This window comes from Antedon mediterranea, chromosome 9 (genome assembly GCF_964355755.1).
Source record: "Antedon mediterranea chromosome 9, ecAntMedi1.1, whole genome shotgun sequence".
NCBI classification, from domain to species: Eukaryota; Metazoa; Echinodermata; class Crinoidea; order Comatulida; family Antedonidae; genus Antedon; species Antedon mediterranea.
Window position 1 is genome coordinate 4,357,328 of NC_092678.1, and position 22,169 is coordinate 4,379,496.

Genomic DNA, 22,169 nt, shown 5'->3' on the forward strand with positions numbered 1-22,169 from the left:
ATTGTTTAAGAGAAGCAAGAATATAAAGGAAATTCTCAGGCCTTTAAAATGTATTTTTTTCTTTCTGTACGATGAAATCCTTATCAGACGATTTTTAGTCTGAAACCGGAGAAAATATGGAAAAACATAAAAAAGTAGTTGTAGGCCTAAAGGCCTGTTATTGCATTGCAAGTATGCAACTAGTTACTCGACAGTTGAACGATATCGCTGTATTGTACGGCCCAAGATATCTGATTGCACCACCAGCATGTAATACTGCTACATATTATGTGAAGTAACATCCCCTCCGGAATATTAAATCGTGACGTAGGCCCAATTATCTTCTCGCCTTGACTTGCACTACCGGCCCACCTCCCCTACGTCGAACTGTGATTGGAGGAGGTCGAAAAGCTAAGTTAATTTTATCCAAAAACATTTATTTGTTAATAACTATTCACTTATAGCCATTTTCATAAATGTTTTAGTAATTTATCAATCGTCAATCGGGTCCACCCACCACGTCAATACTGGTATTAAATCTGCCCCTCGTGTTCTTTCAAGTAGGCCTACAGTGTCTTATAGCCGAGAACCATCGGTACTTGGTACCGGAAAAACCCAGGTTTCAACCGGAGTTTCAGCTTAAACATCCGTTTGATTGTTAGATTTTGAATGAGTTCCGGTGATAGGATGAAAACGTTTTCCACCACCCTTGAAAAACATTAAAGCGTAAAATACCCGTACTGATCTGTGACAGGTGCTGAAACGTAACACACTGTTAACAAAACGGTTTTATCGATCCTCCTACAATTACTATATCTCATTTTAAAATTCCTTATTACAAATATTTTTTATATATATTCCCGTATATATTATTTCATTTCATTGATTTATTTGACACAATCGGTCAAGGGGATGCGACCGTCAGCAACAATGCGCCATAACAAGAAAGTGTACACAACTCCTACAAAATACTATTATAACAACATTTAAAACAAGATAAAATTACATAAAGAGAATATTAATATTATATACAAAAATGAATTAAAATATAATGTACTCATCTGATCAGTCTAGTTTTATTTATCGGAATGATTTATTTACAAGATTTTAAAATATAAATAAAATTCACAAAAACTGTAAGTAGGCCTAAATATTTTTGAAGTGACCAGTTATCTTTTATCGAATAAATATTTCTTTAACTTAAATACGAGGGAGGGATTATTATGTTAATTGAAGTCTTTGGTACTGACATATCTCTTAATATCCAAATATTTCCGAGTATTAAAATCGGGAGATGTTTTGTATTTTAGTAATTATTCTTTTAAAATCGAATTTCTAGAAAATTTGTCTTACCTACTTATTTTCACAGTCACTTTTTATTGCAACATGCACTGTAATGTAACCTAAAGTGGAATTTCCATTTTCTTAGGAAACTTAGGAACTTCCTGAAATGGTTCCCATCCGTTATTTACATTAAATTTTTTTTAATTTCTCTAAATATATAAAAATACATTACAATTTATTTACCCGTACAAAAGACAAATTTTAATCAAGCTAATAAGAAATCGTTAAAAAACAGCAAATTGTTGAATAGAGTAGGCCTATACTGTAGACTACTAAGCTATTTTTGTGAGAGCACACTAGGCTAAAACAGCATTCCATTTTTGGATAATAAGAATCAGAATAAATTGAAGATGTATAATACTGTAAATAACATGAAACACCCAACAAATTTATATAATAATAATACATTTTTTTTTTATTTCACCATCATTTCTTCCAATTCGTACTTGCCTGGGCCTTTCCGAGCCTGGTGGTACCCAGAAACCTAAATTAAGAAGTGACCTAATCGCGCTCGCATTTGATTGGTCGAAGGAGTTGTTGATTGGGTATGAGAAACCTATAAAGTAAGACGTAGAACGGGAAGCATATCAAAGTTCTCAACACAACCTTTAAGAAGGTATTAAGATTGGCTGCTCTGCAAACTTCTACGTACTCTGGCAAGTTTTTGAACTGAGTCTAAATAACTTTTTTGCTGAAGTTTGTTTTCAAATATAAGAACGTAAGTTACAATTTTCTAGTTTCTTTATTCAATTGTTTTTTATACAAAGCTATGTATTGTAGGAACGTTCTAAATCTGTTTTAACATGTTGTTGACTACCGTGGGATTTTAAATGTTATAAGTTTTCTAAAACCATGTTCCAATTTTGGATTTTTATTTAGTTAGCAATAACATAGCCTGTAAGTATCAAATAAAACGAAACTATGTTCGGTTATTTTTTTTTAAATAGGCTTATATATTGTATTGTTTAGCCATGTGTTCAACAAAATATATTTTTATAAAGTCAAAATTCTGCTTACCTTTCCATTACTTTTACTAAGTACCGTACTCGTACACTGTGAGTAAAATGTTTCATTATTTTACAGAATGTTTCCAGAAGTTGTAGTATTTCTGCTGTTGGCAGTCATCGTTTCTTCAGCACCCGTAGAAAAAGGATGGGACACCAGTGTGCCTGAAATACCAATGAGCGTCGATTTCAGCACTTTTATGGAGAAGTTCCAGTACAACGTTGGTGAATCCATTCAAAACCAAATAGATACTGCGTTGGCAGGAGGAGAATTTTCAAACGGATTCGATGTACCTGATCAACAGCAGGTTGTCTTTGGTGGAATCGAGCAAGGAGGCCTCAGCTTTAATGGATTTGGCGAATCTGATACTCTACCAAAGTTTAGCGATCCGAATTTTGATTGGCAGCAATATCTGGAGACGGCAGAAGAAGGCAAGAATGGGTTGTCACCAGAAGAAGCAACCATGGGTCAGAATTTCGGTTCATTCGATATGCAGAAATATATAGACGAGGTTAACAAAGAAATGGAAGATTTAGGTTTGAACGAATAAATATTTTTGAATTTTCCTACTATCACTGAAGTCATTCCAAAGCAACGAGAACATTTTCTAGAGACAATCATTTCTAAATCAGTAATTTCAATTCAGTAATTGATATTTACGAACGCATTCTAAAGCAATGGCCGTAGGGGGTTAGGTCATTTACTGAAAGTTCAGCGAGTGATTATCACGAACTTATTCACAGTCAAGACCGAAAACATTATGACAATAAATTACACAGTAATTAAATGTAATATCATAGTACATGCTATAGTAATTGGTTCATTTTGTGAATTTATGCAGTAAGTAATGTTTTATGTTTGCTAATCTTTGTATTCAGTTCTTTAAGTTATCAGTGAGTTGTATTGTATATACTTTGTGTTTTTGTATCTATTTCAGAACATTAAATAATGATTGGAAATGCATTTTGATGTATTTGTTTGTAGTAATGTTTTTAGCAACTTCTAAAACATGGGATTGACTTCATTAAAAACGACATTCGTTGGTAGTTTAAAAAACGTTAAAGATGGAACATGCCCATATTCTTCTTCATTTTCACCGACAGTTGTTCTACAGTCATCTGTAGGCCTGCGAGAAAACGTTTTTGCTAAAACGCACTTACATCATAGCACTAGCTTACCATGGCTATTACTCGTTCTTGAATAATGAATCTCAAGGCACCGTACTGTGGCAAATCACGGCTCTTAATCTCTGTCTAAACTATCAAACTTCATGTCACAAACTACACCTCCAATTAAAATGTTCTTTTTTATTATTCAGGATTTAAAAGGAAATACATAGATTTTATAAATTCTGCACAACTCTATCGTATATATTATCCGGATTCGTGGTATAAGACTATACATTTTCTTAAACTCTGTCTACTTAAAACTTTATGTGTAAAAAAATGTCATGTTGCAATATATGGACATGATGATATCTGCACTACTATATTTGGGCACATCACACTTTTTTTTGTCAAACTAGATTGATAGTGTAGACAGAGCTTTACATAGTAGGCGTACCAAATACTGCAATAATTATGTGTCGCAGTGGACATTCTTTGCTACAGTAAATATCGAAGATGTTTGCCACCGTTTCGCATAAAGCTTGGTTTCCACTTGTGATTGGTCAAATTGTTTGTGGTGCGCTTACGTCATTACGTTGTGTCTAAAGCTTGGTTCCCACTAGAACGTAATGCAAGGACGTAAACGCAACGCAAGCGTTTTAACCAATGACAAGCGAAGTTATAGACAGTTAGCAATCACAAGCGAATAAGCCATCGCTTGTGATTGGTCAATTCACTTGCGTTGCGTTACGTCCTTGCGTTGCGTCGCTAGTGGGAACCACGCTTAAGTGGTCCAAATTTCATATGGTTACCGTACTACGGTACCACCACCACCGGTGCTCTTGCTATCAGTTTTGTCGAGATGTAGGCCTAAGTGCAGTTAGGAATATTTCATTTTAAACATAATTTCAAAAGACACAACTATTGTTTTTCTTAATTTATTCAGAATCATTTCGTTTATAATTTTTATTTTTAAATCATTACTTACTGGGTTTGTCTTTTTTACACTTAAATATTGCGCTTTAAATTTAGTAAAATAAATTCACCCGAGTTAAATCATTCCATTTGATCATTAGATACAAATCTATAATATCCACCGTCAAAGTTATCTGTCTCTTCACTCTTATCTTTAACTATTCTCTTGTAAGTGACGTCATGAGTTATCTGGTCATCTACTTCTTCCCGTTCAGTTACTAATTCTAAACCACTTAACTGTGGCATTGTCTTATTGTTTTCATCATTGTCTGTAATTTGCTTTTCTATAACTGTTTCATTATTTGTCGCATGTGTTACCGATTCAATTTCTTTGTCAGTTCTTATATATTCAGTATTATCAGAAGATTCAATGTTCAGTTGAATATTGTTGTCCGTCAAAAATTGCGCTTCGTTTTCCGTTGGAGTTTTCGGAATAGTTTCGTTTTCAGTTTCCAAATCGGTTCCATGTTCCGGTAGCTGTACGCTAATTCGTAATGAGGTTTTTAATATGCCATTTTCCGAGTTATTCATCAGATTTGTTTCCTGTATTGGGTCTAATAGAGTTGAACTATGAATCGAAGCTCGGCTTGACCTTTGTGCAGACAAATCATCCCGAGTATACGATAATTCCCGAATAGCCGACAATTCCCGAATCCGTTCTAAATCATCTTTGAATTGTCGTTTAGCATTTGTGAATTTATGTCTTGTCCTAAGATTATTTTCATAAGCGTCTCCTTCGACAACTTTCCACTTTTCTTTTTGTAATATTAATTTTGTCTTTTTCTTTGATTTTGTATTGCAGTCTTTACATTTCATGTTCGTATTGCTATCTTGTTTGTCCATCGTAATGAGATTATCATTTGTGTCTTCAGCATCATCTACAGATGCGTGGTCGACCGATGTTGCTATTGGTGGAAGTGGGTTCGCGTGGTTTAGCGCGTAGTTTACGTCACTCGCATGGGTATATCTGCCCTCTAACAATTTAGCAGCTTGTTGCATTTGTAGCTTGTAATTCTGTACGTAGCGATCTTCGGCTGATGGCAATACATGTGATTGATATTCACCTCCTAACGCCGGTCGCCAAGTCTTCATTTTAAATTGTTCTGGCCTAGCGGTGACTTTGGTTGCGATTTGTCCTTCTGTGTTGTTTGGTATACTTTTCTTTGGTGGGGCATGTCGAAATTGTTTTCCCTTCTTTTTGTCGTCAAAAGCAGGTCGTACTACCATTACGCGTCTGAAAAAATAATGTGAAGAAATTAGACATTTTTTCTTACCTAGGATCACTTGGGATAAGCTTCAAAGTAAAATGTAGGCCTACTTACTTCATCAAAGACTGTTGTTGTATGACATAAGGTCCCCTTGGTGGTCGGTACGCTCTGTGGAAAAATCGAATGTTGTGAATTTGGTTTGATTCAGCATTACTATAATTGTCATCGTCACCAACTACCCTAAACCGTATCATCAAAATCATCTTCAACACTTACTTGATTATCATAGGGGATTTCCCCATTAAGACATTCTGGTCACCAGTCCGCCTTTGTTTAACTCTCTGTACTAATTGGTGCATAGCTAGTTCTTTTGACGTTGTAGCAAGCTCTGTGGGTGCAACTCGGGGCCAGTATTGTTGCCTAGAAAAATAATAAAATCAATTTATTACTCGACGGTTTTTTCTTTGGACAATTTACACTCATATTCCATGTCATAGTGCACTTATTCCTCGTCTTCTCATTCTACTCTTTGAACGGAATAATGAAAGCAGATATTCTTGAGTTACAATGGACACTGGTTATATTGTTGGTGCTTAAACCTTCACATTTAATCTTTCAAAGTACTTTAAAATGTATCTGTATTTTTGGCAAAGCTATACATCTACATTAATTCCATTCACACGTTTTACGGAACAGAAGAAGGTAACGTTGAATAATCGCGTATAAGATTGTTTATAAATAAAAATGGCACGTCCTCCATTCCGTGCGATGAAACAAGTGTAAACGTAATGACGAGAAAATACACTTTGTAACTTTGTAAATGATTAATTATGCGTTAGTGTTTATTTAACATAGAATTACGTATTGTACTCTATCCATGTTTACTATGTACACACCGTCAGTAGACTAAACAAATACAGCCATTACTGTAATGGTAATGATAATAAAACTCAACCCAATTAAAAAGCGATTAAGTGTACTATTTAGATATAGTACTTTGACACGTCTATGATAATGGTCTTGCATTTTGTATCAAGATTATTTGAGAGGTGTGAGTGATTGGCCCTGATATATCGAATAAAAACCAAGAACACACAGTACAGCGGAAAATCAATAAACCGACTGTTTAACAAAATAATAAAAACAAGAAACATGGTATTGGAAGGAAGGAACGAGTAAGCTATCACCATGGCGACGTGTATACAATTCTACCCACTGCATACCATGTGCTTTCACCTTTTGTCACCTCGTATTTTATTATGTCATGCTTCCACTGAAGGAAAGAGACCCATGCTGAGTTTGTAAAAACCACAATGGGATAAAACAAATCATTTGATTCGAACTTAAAATTCCAAGTACATTAGAACGGAAAATATAAAATGTATCATTTACTAAAGATCTTTCTAAAATCGTTGTCTTTACTCTGTGACGTGCCAACACTTCAGTATTTTTGTATCTGGTATACGTTTCTATTCAACAACTTCAGATTTTATTCATAAACTTTTTTACCAGTTTTTAAGTGTTTGTTTACTTGCATTATAGAGTACTCGGACTTTACACTTTTCCACTTACATTCAAAGTTTTTTAAGTGGCCATTTATTGATAAAGTAATTGTACCGTTCGTATCAATTAGTAGACTATACTCACCCATCTCGATTTGTTGCCAGACTGTTCGTAACTTGATTGGCAAAAGCTGAATGCGACCTATTATTACTTTGTTGGTTATCAGCAAATTTAGTTTCTGATCGAAACGATGTTCCTGTGAATATTTTGAAGTTAAATTATACACAGCTTTAAGAATATCAGTGTATTCTCTTTTGTATATTTTGATTAAGACAAGACCACAATGTAAAACAGATACACTGTTATCTGATTGTTTTATCCTGTATAAATACATTATTTATTATTATTATTTATTATATTAAGTCGAAATTGAGGCTAACTTCTAATGGTCTCCAGCTAAAGTAGTTTTCATAATCATATTAATTGTCTTTAATATCTCCTTCTTAATTATGAATCTTATAATCATATCCGTCCGTATCTTATCTTGATCAACTTCACCATTATCATTTGTATCATTATTTCTCACAACCATACTAATCACTACATCCACTCTTTCTCGCTGTCGTCATAATTATTATCTTATCATTTATATCATCTATCATCACAATTCATCTGCGTCATTATCAGTATCTTGCACGATTCTCATTGGCTCATTCATCATCGATTTCAGCTTAATAAATACCATAAGTTTACCTTGCATCCTGTGCTTATGGAACATCAACCTATAGTCAGCATACTTCCTCTGAAAATAATGAAAATAAGAAATTTTGTAATGTCATGGTTATGACCATTAGTACCAGTGCCTATATGAATCGCCTGTGGTAGTTGTATTGTTTGCCGTAAGTGCTGGTAAGCATTAAGTATCGCATATTAATTAAAGCCAATGCTTATTATTTTGATTTGAAGGATTTTATAAAGAGGTTCCTCTTGACTTAAAATGATCGTGCTAACCGAATAATTATAAAAATATACAATATCAGACGTTAAAAAAGATACATTTTGACATTGAATATGACGATGACTTTTACAGTGTTTTGTGACGTTTTAGCCACTCCGTATTATTTAGAGAACATCATTTTTAATAATTTTCCGTCGCTACAAAATATTCTGAACATTTCTTACGGTTTTCCCGTATTTAAACTACTAATGTACAATCCGCTACAGTATTAGTTTTTACTCTGCATGCAACAAACAAACAAACCCAAAACATGTTTTTTAATTGTAAAAAATACAACGATAAATATCGATGTATAGCTATAGTATAAGCTATTTTATATCGTGCATATAAAAAAAGCGTTGTGGTGGGTCGATTCCTAATTCCTGTCAAACAGGAAAGACACACACTAAGGTTTTATGAGTCTCTTTACAAAATCCTTTGAATTTATGTAAAGATGTAGAGTATTTAATATATTCGTAAGGTGATTAAAAGCCGCAGCTGAAAGTGATATAAATTGGGATGAGATTTCAATATATGAAATTGAAATAATTTAAATGAAATCTGCTACGTAAGAAGTTTTTATATTGTCTGATTAACTAATAAAAATATTGTATGTACACGGTATTAAAATGTATAACTAACGAGAAATTGAAATGTCAGTTATGTAATTACTCGTTCTTAAATTCATTACGGTACGTAAGATATTTTAAAAAATAAAATAGCATAGGCGGCCTAAACCATAAAGGTAATTAGTAGTTTACTACTGTAGGCCTATATATCTAAAACTACATTAATTGATTATATTTTTTTCTTAAAGGAACTTCTTATTTTGGCCCTTTTCAACGTATTTTTTTATATTTTGCTTTCTACTTCTGAGATTTGCCGCCATTTGGGCGGTGTTCTTAACATGTGTGTTTTGAATAGCAATACTCATCTTCTCAATGCATTTCTATCGACATTTTCTTAAATATTTGTCCATCTTCCTCTTATTATTTAATATATATATAACTTCTTCTTTTTATATATATTCGTTTAATTTTCGTTGCATATTGTATGGTATATCATCAAAACCGAAACAATATTTCACTTAAAAATTGTTTTAGTCTCTCGGTGCAGAAGTATGATTTATTACTTTCGGTACGATCAACATACATATAATAACTATTATCAATAAAAAGTATCAATTTAATATATAAGTTATTATTAAATATTAATTAAACATCAAAGTACACAATGAATGAGTTTCATATTCGATGATTTCTTGGAACAAAATCGGGACAAAATACGTATTTTAGCATGTTCGTGCGAGAACGTATAGATACACTTTTAAGATTACAAAACAACAAATAAGACAAACATTACATAGGTTAATATTCGTATAATAAACCTACCTTATCGATGACTTACGAACACCTAACGTTTTCAAGCATTTTCAAAAATAATTTCCAATCTGAAACCTAGTAACCGTTACAAAAGCTTTGCGCAAACACTGACTGCTACTCTGCGATGTAGCATTTATTCAAGGTATATATCGTTGGTATGATAATTACGGTAGGGGTAGCAAGAGGTCACGTGGTTCTGTTCATAACAGAATACTTGAATGGTGAACTAGTTTGCTTAACGATCCCCTTGATAATTGTCAATGAATGTAATAATACTCTTGATGTATATATTAAGTATTGACCACGTGTTTTAAAGATTTATATTACCACCGTTTCTATGCGTGGTACTCCATTGTGCTATTATCCCTATACTATATCATACTATAAAGCACTGTAAAGAACGAAAGTGCTGCGATGGAATGACAGTACACTCAGTGCTGGGATGGAATGACACGTCATACTCTTTCCATTTCATTTCATTTTTTTCATTTATTTCGTCAGAAAGAACAAATACACAACAAAACAAAAAAAAGAAAAGAGTTAAAATTCAAAATCTGAAAGACTGGTTAACCAAAAAAAGCGAAATGAATCACTGAAAAGTGTGGCTCACCAAATGGAAATTGAAAAGCGTTATACATTTATGATTAAAATACGTTATAATTCATAATGAACAACCCAGTTTCAATGTTAAGGGAAAACTACAGATTTCACTACTTCGTAAAGATATTTTCTCGATTTTAAAAATTAAAATACGCTGAAATATTCATCAGGCAAATAAGCCTATTGATTATCAATTAAAATAAAATAATATATCCACAGAAATTATGGTTTCATTAAAAAATTGACAAATCGAATAATATAATAAAGTAATTTATTTAGTACTGTATAATATATTGAATACTGTCACTGTACAAGAATACGTTATTTAAAAAAAAATATTGTACATGTTGATTTTGGACCGTTTAGATAAAGTATCCTTACAAATAATAACGCTGGATATAATGTAAATACGTGTTAAGAATGAACTCGACGAACGAAATAGATTGGTTTAGTGTAGTTTACCGACTGTTTACACTTGGAGGGGAACCATGGTAACTATGATACGAAACGACAGACACTTTATCAGTCCAATCGTGTTTACATGTGAACGTAAACCTAATATAGGCCTACTGCTATACTCGAATGGAAATGTAATAGAATACTTACATGTAAGACGTTCATGTTTGTCTCATTATTTCCAAATGACATTAATGTTAGATACAAAATTATTTTTTTCTAAAAAAACAATTCTTATATATCCTGTGGAATAGTTCACTTTGAGAAATCAGGTCTAAATATAGTCCAGCATGTTATTGCAAACATGAATCAGGCAGAATTGATTAAAAACGATTCGCAACTTGCTTGGCATCTTTTGTTTCTTTGTAAGGTGCAAAACAATCAAACAAAAACATTGAATAGAAAATAACCCGTTGACCCTACCACCTAGTCAGCTTAAGTTAATGTTGTTCATTGTAATGCATCAACAATCGATATGGACAGGATTAAGTACATGTAGACTATTGATCACAATAATTGATCTTAAACTGAGCTGCTAAGTATATCTCCAACCCACCGCTGTGATACTGGTTGTCTTGCAGTAGAAGTCCGTAGTGGCAAAAGTAAAGCCATGGTTACAACTTGGCGCTTCGAAATTCCATATTTTAACCATCCGGTAATATAACGTTACGTACAAACGTCAAGTCTTTTCATATCCCCGTAAGGATTACGCAATCGGTTTAAGATCTAATACATCATTATAAATGTATTCATTATGCAATGTTTAATGTTCCAACATTACAGTTTAATACCATTTTGATAACTTATGTGTTAGTCAAAAACACTGTGTTGATTGCGCATGTGCCCGTTGCTAGGATAGGGGTAACTTTCGATGAAATATGCTTGAAAGATCCAGGGCTAACTCCTCCACCACCACCACCTATCTATTTGGTTTAGATTTGATATAAGTCACCCTCTCATCTGAATAAATATTAAATATTCATACACGAAACAGGGACGTAATGGTATTCAAATTTGCCTATTTAATAGTTTAGTTTCTTTCATCTTAAACAATGTGAAATCAAATGTAAAATTTTATTTCATATTTTCTAATTAAAGAAAATAGGAAGCAACTAATTAAACCAAATTAATATTAGCAGTAAATTGTTAATGCGTCAACGATTACTTTACGTTTCGCCCGAAGGACGATGCTTTTTATTAATGTTATATCAACCGAAACAATAAATACTTAACAGTGGAACTGTAACTTAAGCCTGGTTTCCATTAAAATCGCTACAGCGTTTGCATTAAAATCGCTACACGCGCAGATGTCGCCGACGCAATCGGCAAAGTTCAACCATGTTCAACTTTGCCGATTTTGTCGGCGATGAATCGTATACGCGTACCAAAGAATATTTAGCACTCGCGTACTAGATCCCCGATACATTCAGGCGTTTCCATAGAATCGCTACGCTCTGTCGTGTAGCGATTTTATGGAAACCAGGCTTTAGCCGCCAGGATTAACACGACCACAGTATGAACTGGGATTAAACCTACTATTGTAAGGCCAAACAGGTGAAAATATTATTTTACTCATATGTTTGTTTCAATAAACATTATTTATTGCTGCTATTTTTTGGATGACGTAATAACGTTTTACAGTATTAATACACGTAAACATCCGGAATTTATTTTCAGTACCGGGATCTCCCCGTTTTTATTATTTTATCACATGACCTATACAAATATATACCCAGATAACAATGATGCAGGTACACTGCAGCTGTAACAAAACGAAACAATACTATTGTTATGAGTCGTTCAACCAGAGTAAACATATCACTACAGTAATTTTACTTGTATTTCCGGGAGTAGTAACGTGGTAATATCTGTTATTAATAATGATAATCTGATATCTGCTGAAAATTATTGCGTGGTTCTGACTACTGTTACGCTATTACAATATATTCGTGTTTATCATATGATTTGAGGAAGAAGCAAAAGAAGGAAGCGTTATAGAAGCACTTCAATCCTCTTAAAACGTGTGCTCGATATCGACGGAACTTGACCTGGAGTTTCGTACATACAGTAAATGGTCGCGATATAGTTCCTTCTACTGAATACTGTAAAAGACTCGTACCATGGATGTCACCATGAAAGGATATCTTACGAAGGAGAAGAAAACTGGAACGAAGAGATTATCTCTTCGTTATGTAAGTATTGTATCATTACTTCAGTAGTCTGTGTACGGTATTATTTTTATTTGTGGACTTTATATTTATGGGAAGTGCCGCGTGACATTCCCCTCACGATCACTGTCCCTCCACTGAACTTTATGTTAGGGCATAAATGAGATAATAGTATCATAGCCACATTTGTTACGGGGCTTTGTATGGTAGGCCTATGAAGCTTATGTATTTCAGTTACTGACCTAACACTATATTAATATTTTATCATTTATTTCTAGGGTTCAAAAAGAAGATGGTTTCAACTTGAAGGACAAGAGTTACGCTACTACGAGTCTGAGGAGAATTCTAAAGTAAAACCATGAGTATTTATTATAATAGGGGCTAATAATTTGGTGATAATCATTACGATATTAAATAATGATGGATGGTGCAAATGTTAACGAGAATTAGGCCTATTGTAATGCTTACGATGGCGTTGATTGATAACTAGGCCAAATAAAGTACTGTAGTAAAAATATTCTTTAATGTGTATATTTATTCCAGGAAAAGAAACACGAAGGTCTGCGAGGTTTTATTAGTGTCTTTGATATTCAGTCGGTAAGAAAGCTCTCCACCTCAAATAGACCAAATACATTTCAGATCGTCACCAGAAGAAAGGGCAGTCTTGCCTTGGTAAGTTACACTAGGTTATTAATTTAGTGACGCTCACAAAGAAGGGTAGACTTGCGTTGGAAAGTTATAGCATATTTAGTGACGATTACAAAGAAGGACAGACTTGCGTTGATAACTTGCAACTTATTTAGTGACGCTTACAAAGAAGGACAGACTTGAGTTGGTAAGTTACAACTTATTTAGTGACGCCCACAAAGAAAGGTAGACTTGCGTTGGTAAGTTACAACTTTTTTAGTGACGCCCACAAAGAAAGGTAGACTTGCGTTGGTAAGTTACAACTTATTTAGTGACGCCCACAAAGAAAGGTAGACTTGCGTTGGTAAGTTACAACTTTTTTAGTGACACTAAAAGAATGGTAGACTTGCGTTGGTAAGTTACAGCTTATTTAGTGACGCTTACAAAGAAGGACAGACTTGAGTTGGTAAGTTACAGCTTATTTAGTGACGCCCACAAAGAAAGGTAGACTTGCGTTGGTAAGTTACAACTTTTTTAGTGACACTAAAAGAATGGTAGACTTGCGTTGGTAAGGTTATAGTTACGTGTTCCAATAAAAAATTAGCAGCATTAACTGTTTGATAAATAAATTGCATTTTAGACTGCAGACACGGAAGAGGTGACAGATAAATGGATTACTATGATTCAGTTAGCAATGCGACTCAAACGATCAACGGTATCGATATCGGAGGTGTTAAGGGGGTGAGTACTTACTACTTGTTCATCCCTTATAAAGGTAAGAAAAAATATGCATTTAGTTGCATTAAAATATAACCATAAATAACAATTGTATTTTGAAATATAAATCATTTTTTTTAACATTATAGATCTGTGACCGAAGATAGTTTGTGCGCAAACTCATCAGATGAAGAATTTTGGGATAAAGATTTCCCGATAGAGATGCTAGACGAACAACATTTTTATTCAACATTAACAGATTCTAAAGATGCTGCAAAAAAAGAGTGCGATGATGATGTTTTCGTTGGGAATGAAAAGAAAAGGTTATCAAAGCAAAAGAACTATCATATTTATGACGAGATTAATCTGGATAATGTGAAGAAAACAGAGGTGCTTGGTCATCCATCAGACGATGGAGATGCAGTTGCAGAAAAGTCTACAGACGTAAAGTGTACAGTGGCAGGCGATGTTTTAGATGAGAAGAGTACAGATACTTACAGAGAAAGTGGATATGAAACAACGGAACATAGCGATGCTGCTGATTATATGGATAATGGAGCAACCGAATCAACAATCGGAGCCGGTAGAATTATTGACAAAACAGAAACAACTGGAGATAAAACTATCGAACATGTAAACGATGGTCAGGAGGAGAAAGATGATGACGGTGCGTCCGCTGTACACGTGTTAAAAGACTTAATTAGGAAAACAGTTATATCGGAATTTCAAGAAGAAATAGATGTTTTGGAACAAGAAGAACAACAACATGAAGGCACTGAGACAGCTCATTCTACTGAGGAGCAGGGTGCGTCTGCGTTTGACCAACTACGCGCTATGCTGGGAAGTCACAATTGAACCTACAAGATCTTAAGCTCTGTCTATACTATGAAACCAGTTTGACAACAAAAGAGTGATGTAGAGGTGCCCAAATATGGTAGTGATAATATGCTTAAATATGGTAGTGATTTGCCTAAATATGGTGGTGATATGGCATCATCATGTCCATATATGGGCACATCACATTTTTTTATCACATAAAGTTTGATAGTGTATTTGGTTGAGAACAGATGTTGAGTATGAGAAAATTGGGGTGGTAAATTTTATTTTGTTTGAAAACTTGGTACATGCACGGGTGATTGGTGTAAATAAATGTCTCACACACATTACTTTATTGCTGATAACTAATTATATAGCGCTTATGAAAAATCTCAAATAAAACCAAGGAAATTGTGTATACTACTGCACCATCGATTTTAACATATTATTTATTCATACTAGATATGTTGTTGCCGTCCCGTTAAGCAAATCATTTCACTGTATATCAAAAAAATATAGGCTACTGAAGTTTTAATTATTGTTCGATAATAGTGATTACTTAGTGTAGTGGTAATTTAAATAAAATGATTAATTGTTTGATTTGGAAACAATTAAGCCTATTTGCATTCATTTGAAAAGTTTTGTAGTACAGGTATGTTTCTTTTGAGCATGCGTAGAAGCATATAAAATCGGTCTAAATTGTTGAATTTCTTTTTTTGCTGAAATAGTGGCCTTCTAAAGGTATGTAAATTTCATATGAGCATTTATGAGCGAAACCATAGTTAACATTACGCAATCGTTCCAAATATAAAATAACCCTCCTGCGCATGTGCAGATTGAAAGTGCGCGTTGTTGTTACGTAGTTACGTATGTTTACAACGTATTCAACTTTTCATTTGACGAGTCGAGTTTTCAACGTTATCTTAATCTGTTTAAATGCCTTGCTGTAGAAATAACCCAACGAGTGTAGTCCACTTGGGTAAGATAAAATTAAGTTATTTTGAACCGTACCAATAGCAATATAAAAGTTCGACGGGAAGATCGATCAACGTTTAAAGCGCCCAATTGTAATAATTATTTCATTTTCAACAAAGAAATATAAGAAAATTTAAAGAAGTTGTTAAACCATAGTTGAAATTACGTAATTGTGCTTTATTACATTGTGGTATATGGGTGCCGAAAGATTCTCTCTTGTTTCCCTGTTGTTGCTCAGCAGCGAGAAAAACTGCACGCTCGCTGTGCGTGGAGCGCACTAGTAGGTGCGCGATGCGAGCTATTCTACGCATGCAATGTATTTTATTTTTAATAAATAATATTTATTGACAAATTTCTTTTTTGATAATTTACAAAAGTACAGATCATGCAGTTTTATAGAATACTTTCCAATGAATATACTCATAGAGATATTATAGTGATATCTCTATGATATACTCTAGTTCTTTACTTTTTTCAATATTTAAATATCGCATTGATAATAGTAATAATATGTCGCATTGATTGAATCTGAACATGGACACATTTATCATAAGAAAGTTGAAGTTACGTAGTCTTGATCGCGCGCATGACGTACGGATTGAAAACGCACAGTTGTTACCTGGTTACGTCGTTTGTTTACTCTGCATTTATTTTATTGCTGATGAAAATAAAAAAATAAATAAAACAAATAAAACTTGTCTTGTTGTATCTGTGTCACACTGCTAAAATAATGTTATATTTCACAAAGAATTTCGCAGTTGTCCACTTGGTAAGTGAATAATAATGAAATATTTTTAATGTAGTACCAGATCAGATATTATTTCAATTGATAAATTAACGTTAATTTGTTACAAGTCAAGTTTGAAGCTAGATAGCTAGAGGATAGCTAGCCCGACAGTTGTCTCTCAGACGTACATCACGGAAGGCGCAGAATCTCAGAGCGGCGCGCTTGATTTTGTTACGCGAAATCCTTCCTAGGCCTAGGGCCTAGGCCTATATTAATATTAGCCTGTATAAGTAATAGTAATATTTACAACCACAACATCACTTTATATATTTATAGCAACACGTCATTGAATAAATTATTATAATTTTATTGAAAGTGTATGTATTTCATTAGTGTTTTTTAGTACCACAGAATTATTCGACAATAAGCCTGCTTAAAAGAAGTTTGACATAGGACAGACCGACATACCGTAGATTGACAGACATATACCAGCAAAACCGACATCATTTCTAGTAGAATAGAAGTAGAAAACAATAGATTCAACCGAAAACATTATACGTTCCATACTGACTAAATTAACGCACACAACCATACTGCCTTTTAATAGCTTCAAACGAAAGGCACTTATTGGGTTCCATACTGACTTTTAGTAAATTCAGCCGTACGAAAATGCACTTATTGCGTCCCATCTTTAAAAAACCAAAACAACAACACGTGTGTTTACGTGTTGACGGCGGCTCTTTTGAACATGATTAAATTGATTAAAATCTTGTCCAAATAGTAGTCAGATTTGGTGTGTTATTGAAACTAACAGTGAAATCACTATGGAAAGTACTAACCCACCGCTAAAAAGGTACTTTTGAGTAGTAATCTGCATTTTAGGTTAGGCTAGGCTAGCCTAACTAACTGGTGAGATGATAAAACAAACGGGGAACGGAGGCAGCGTAGATGACCTCAGCCTGACCTAGGTGGCCTAGGAATATTTAGTTCTGGCCTATTTCCCACCACTAGGTGAAGGTAAGTATACGGCTCCCTCCCTATGTGGGCTCCCTCTCTATGTGGGCTCCCTCTACAAAAGTAAGTATACTTTAGTCTGAGCTTGTCATGTGGATAACGTCTTTTTATTATTATTTTATTTTATTCAAACTCGTTCAACAGCGGGAAACCTGCCCCTTACAGAATAGAATATATTCATATATTAATAATAATATAAAAATAATGAATAAATAAGATAAGATTTATTATATTTTATATTCCTAGATTATCATTATTGACTCATGTCTTATTATTTATTATATATTTTAAGGTTTAAGGCAGCATCGAAGAATGACGACTTCTATTTCAAGTAAGTATTCAGCGTTTTTTAAACCTGTATACAACTATTATTATTTTTATAATAATAGGCCACAGTGTTATTAAAAAATTGAACACATTTTTGTTATCTTTGATACACCATAGGTCATATGCAGGTCTTGATATTCATGCTGAAATGATATCAGATTCAGTTAGAACAAATACTTACAGGTAATCTAAAATAACTTTCAAAATGCATCAATAATAATAATAATAATAATAATACAGTAATAAAAATAATAATACTGTAATAATAATAAATACTTTATTTTAACACGGAAAAGCTTGTGTCACCATAAAGGTGTTCTTCTACAAGGCTGTGAATGTGATCAACTTAGTATGATGGGGCTTAGAACGTATACAATTATACCTCCATGGTTTGGAGAGGTTGACTATTGATATATTGAGGTATATGCCTCTATTTATGATATTGAGCGATGATGACTATATTTTACACTTATGCTATTAATTATTTGTTTGCACAGACTTGCATTGCTGAAGAATTGTGACCGTTTAATTGGCAAAGTAGTGGCTGATATTGGTGCTGGCACAGGTTAGTATATTTGTTATATATATTTCTTATAGCATTACTATGCTGTAGTATGGTTTCTGTGTACATGTACAGTATTCAGTTTTGGAATATTATGGTACAATTAGAGTTGACGATGATTCCACCACCATAGAATCAACCAAATGTTGTAATCTTTTGCAGGAATTCTTAGCTGCTTTTGTGTACAAGCTGGTGCGAGAAAAGGTTAGTGTTAGTATTAATGTTAATATTATATATCGTTTAAATGAAAGTAAAAGATTTTAATTACATATGACTGTCCAAGACTACGACATGGAGAGTCACAAAGTGACTAAACTAAGCAAAACCTTAAGTATGATATTTTGTATTCTTTTATAAAGTTTATGCAATTGAAGCAAGTTCAATAGCCAAGCGATGTGAAGAAGTAATAAAAAGTAACAAAATGGAAAACAAAATCCAAGTCATCAATCAAAGAGTTGAGGTAAATAGATATATGCCAACCTGCTACAAAATGGCATTCTGTTCCTGAATTCCCCCAGTAACTGGAGTAAACGACTACACTTTTCAAAAGATGAACTGGGTTCTTTAACTGCACACTTTAGATGAAAAGATGTGTTCTATCTCTAGAACTATGGATGAGGAGAGTCATAAACATGTGCCAATTTTATGGCTATGGTTTGTGGAAATTCAATTTCAATTTAATTTATTTCCACAATATAATAAAATACATACAGGTCAGCTTTTAATTGTGAAATATCTTATTGAAATACCAGCTCCTACAATATCCAGGTCAGCTTTTAATTCTGCAGTGCAGAGAGACTTAAATCCAGCTTTTTAATTTCAATTTTTTCTTTCTTTAGGATGTTCATCTTCCAGAAAAAGTAGATGTTATTGTTAGTGAGTGGATGGTAAGCTAATACAGCTTTTCTCTTTCTTTCGGTGTGTTATCATAACTTTAAAATAATAATGTTTATAATGTTTTAATATTTTCTGGCAGGGATACTTTTTGCTTTATGAGTCAATGTTAAACTCTGTTATCTATGCAAGAGATAAGTTCCTAAAAAAGGTAAGTTCCATTTAAGTTCCAAGAGTAGTTACTCAGAAAATAAAATTCTATATCATTAATAATAGAATTCAAAAAGTAATAAAGATAATTTAAATAAATGTTTATTATGCAGATTAAAATTCAATTTCAGTTTCTCTTTAGAATGGTCTCATACTACCCTCTATAGCTAGTATTTACATGGCTCCAATAACGGATGCAGAACGGTTAGACGAGGTTACGTCTCTTTGGAAAACAATGCAGAAGCTTTATGGGGTGGACATGTCGTGCCTCGCACCACATGCGCACAAACTATTTACTCGTATGTAAAGTTGTAGAACTTGTAGATAATAACTTGTAGGTGTCTTTTACGACATTTTAGGCTTCATTTCAAGGTGGACATACTTCATATATTTGCCAGCTAAGATGGAAAAATGATTCTTGCATGAAAAATGTGAAATTGATTTTATAAATTATGGAAATGTATCACCACATAAGTGTATTTATTGATTAAATTTATTTTTTTTTCAAAGGTAATATTCATGTTGAAGAGTTCCCACCAAAGAACATGATAGGTTTTGCAGAAAAAATAATTGATCTAGACCTAAATAGGATAACTGTAAAAGATCTAGAGTGTGTCAAGGGTCAGTTTTCATTTAAAGCAATGGGAGAATCTGAACTGACTGGTTTTGTTGCCTGGTTTGACGTTCATTTTGACTGCGGCGACAGCGGTTTAATTGAACTATCAACATCTCCTAGTAAACAGTAAGTGATATGCTATTACTGTTAATTACATTTGATTATAATATCATACTCACACTTGCCTGGGTCTACAACCATCCAGGTCTACTACCATCCAGGTCTACCACCATCCAGGTCTAACACCATCCAGGTCTACCATCATCCAGGTGTACCATCATCCAGGTCTACCACTATCCAAGTCTACCACCATCCAAGTCTACCACCATCCAGGTCTACCACCATCCAGGTCTACCACCATCCAGGTCTACAGGTCTACCACCATCCAGGTCTACCACCATCCAGGTCTACCACCATCCAGGTCTACCACCATCCAGGTCTACCGCCATCCAGGTCTACCGCCATCCAGGTCTACTACCATCCAGGTCTACCACCATCCAGGTCTACCACCATTCAGGTCCACCACCATCCAGGTCTACTCCCATCCAGATCTAACTGCCATCCAGGTCTACCACCATCCAGGTCTACCACCATCCAGGTCTACCACCATCCAGGTCTACCACCATCCAGGTCTACCACCATCCAGGTCCACCACCATCCAGGTCTACTCCCATCCAGATCTAACTGCCATCCAGGTCTACCACCATCCATTTAATGTGGCATGCAAAATGATCATCTATTGTCCCACTCATACAAGATAAAGTCCTTTAGAATTTATAAATTTCTATGAAAGTGATGGGAAAGCATTTATCAATCTTTTTGCATACCATACCGAGTTGGTTGTTATAAAAACTAATTTTTTTTAAAGCAAGTTTTATAACTCTCTGGTGAGATCTTCTACCTTCTAAGTTAATACATTATTGATTTGATTTATTTCTTGCAGCCCGACTCATTGGCGGCAGTGCATACTCTACCTGAACAAATCAGAAAATGTGGAGCAGGATACAACAATAGAGGGCACTATAACACTAGCACCTAGTCAAATAATGAGCAGGTGATTAAAAACTTGTGCATCCAAACGTGAAAATATTTTCTCTACTTTTAGTGTACATAGCCAACTGTGTATATAATTCTCCAATATCATAGGCAAATTTTGTAATACAGCATCACATATACATCACATGTGATGCCTGTATCATAGGCAAAAGCCTTACCTTTATCATAATACAGGCGTAACAACGTGTAATACATAATTTGTATTACAATTATTTCCTTCAAATTCAATTTTAGAATTTTCACTGTGGTTTACAGTTAAAATAATTAATAAATGTATGTTTTTAATTTTACAGATTCTTAGATGTTGAGATATTCTGTAAAGTTGGGAATAGAGATGGTAGTGTGTACAAATTTGCCATGGATGACAACCCTACCTGATGTTCCTTTAATTCAAAACACCGAACAGATTATTTCATTAAAGCCTTCCTTGAAAGTGACCGTGTGACAAACCATCGGCCCTAAGCATAATGCTGTTAGTGTTAGTTAGTAGTTGTGAGAATAATTATGACGTCTTTAGAGATTGGCCATACAGTACTACTAAGCTTCATTTAGCAAACATACTGAAACAGCAGTCAGAAAACATTTAAAACAGGAATTAGAATCCTAAATGACAAACAATTAATGGACAATTAGAAAATGCTAGAACTAACATTGAATAAAAGTGAAGTGAAACCTGTTTTGTAATTCTGTATAATCTATACAATAAACATTTTAATCAAAAGTTATTTGTTTGGTGTGTATCAGTGTGTGTGGCTAATTACTATTAGACCATGATTTTATAGAAAATAAATAAATTTGATGCTGCTGCTGTGTAGGCCTATATGTGTTTATTTTTATAAAATAAAATAACAAAAATGAAAATATTATGTCTTTGTGTATAAATAATAAATAATTTAATATTAAAACATCTACAGTATTTCATATCTGACAGAGATGTTTTTCCTCATTAGAAATCTAACGACATC

General features: G+C 33.8%; 3 protein-coding genes across 6 annotated transcripts; 2 read left to right on the forward strand and 1 right to left on the reverse strand.

The window, feature by feature from the left end:
- Positions 1–1,897: 1,897 nt before the first annotated feature.
- Positions 1,898–3,291, forward strand: LOC140058709 (uncharacterized). The gene is made up of 2 exons (XM_072104426.1): positions 1,898–2,041; positions 2,407–3,291. Exon 2 carries the CDS (start codon positions 2,408–2,410, stop codon positions 2,876–2,878), a length of 471 nt encoding a protein of 156 aa, XP_071960527.1. The 5' UTR covers positions 1,898–2,041; position 2,407; the 3' UTR covers positions 2,879–3,291.
- Positions 3,292–4,364: 1,073 nt separating this feature from the next.
- Positions 4,365–9,613, reverse strand: LOC140058692 (uncharacterized). Its single transcript, XM_072104393.1, has 6 exons — positions 9,509–9,613; positions 7,874–7,922; positions 7,265–7,376; positions 5,894–6,037; positions 5,732–5,785; positions 4,365–5,643 (listed from the first exon to the last, which is right to left on the reverse strand). Exons 2-6 carry the CDS (start codon positions 7,896–7,898, stop codon positions 4,491–4,493), a joined length of 1,488 nt encoding a protein of 495 aa, XP_071960494.1. The 5' UTR covers positions 7,899–7,922; positions 9,509–9,613; the 3' UTR covers positions 4,365–4,490.
- Positions 9,614–12,061: 2,448 nt separating this feature from the next.
- On the forward strand, positions 12,062–22,018 carry LOC140058988 (protein arginine N-methyltransferase 6-like). Of its 4 annotated transcripts, none has more exons than XM_072104783.1 (12): positions 12,062–12,109; positions 17,892–17,930; positions 18,044–18,109; positions 18,424–18,491; positions 18,651–18,692; positions 18,848–18,948; positions 19,328–19,375; positions 19,465–19,533; positions 19,675–19,831; positions 20,043–20,274; positions 21,092–21,202; positions 21,498–22,018. In XM_072104783.1, the coding sequence occupies exons 3-12, from the start codon at positions 18,075–18,077 to the stop codon at positions 21,580–21,582; spliced, it is 948 nt and encodes a 315-aa protein (XP_071960884.1). In that variant the 5' UTR covers positions 12,062–12,109; positions 17,892–17,930; positions 18,044–18,074; the 3' UTR covers positions 21,583–22,018. The 4 variants fall into 4 exon arrangements, 3 of the variants coding, with proteins under 3 accessions (XP_071960884.1, XP_071960883.1, XP_071960882.1); XM_072104782.1 differs by lacking the exon at positions 12,062–12,109 and adding an exon at positions 14,926–16,627; XM_072104781.1 differs by lacking the exon at positions 12,062–12,109 and adding an exon at positions 17,299–17,438.
- The last annotated feature ends 151 nt before the right edge of the window (positions 22,019–22,169 follow it).

Coding starts and splice junctions, on each gene's coding strand:
- LOC140058709 (XM_072104426.1), top strand. CDS start 2,408: ATGTTTCCAGAAGTTGTAGTATTTCTGCTGTTGGCAGTCATCGTTTCT.
- LOC140058988 (XM_072104781.1), top strand. CDS start 17,410: ATGGAAAGTACTAACCCACCGCTAAAAAG. Junction 17,931..18,043: donor AATGACGACTTCTATTTCAA/GTAAGTATTCAG, acceptor GATACACCATAG/GTCATATGCAGGTCTTGATA. Junction 19,832..20,042: donor TGCGCACAAACTATTTACTC/GTATGTAAAGTT, acceptor TTTTTTTCAAAG/GTAATATTCATGTTGAAGAG.
- LOC140058692 (XM_072104393.1), bottom strand. CDS start 7,898: ATGTTCCATAAGCACAGGATGCAAG. Junction 5,786..5,893: donor AAATCCCCTATGATAATCAA/GTAAGTGTTGAA, acceptor ATTTTTCCACAG/AGCGTACCGACCACCAAGGG. Junction 5,644..5,731: donor CAACAACAGTCTTTGATGAA/GTAAGTAGGCCT, acceptor TTATTTTTTCAG/ACGCGTAATGGTAGTACGAC.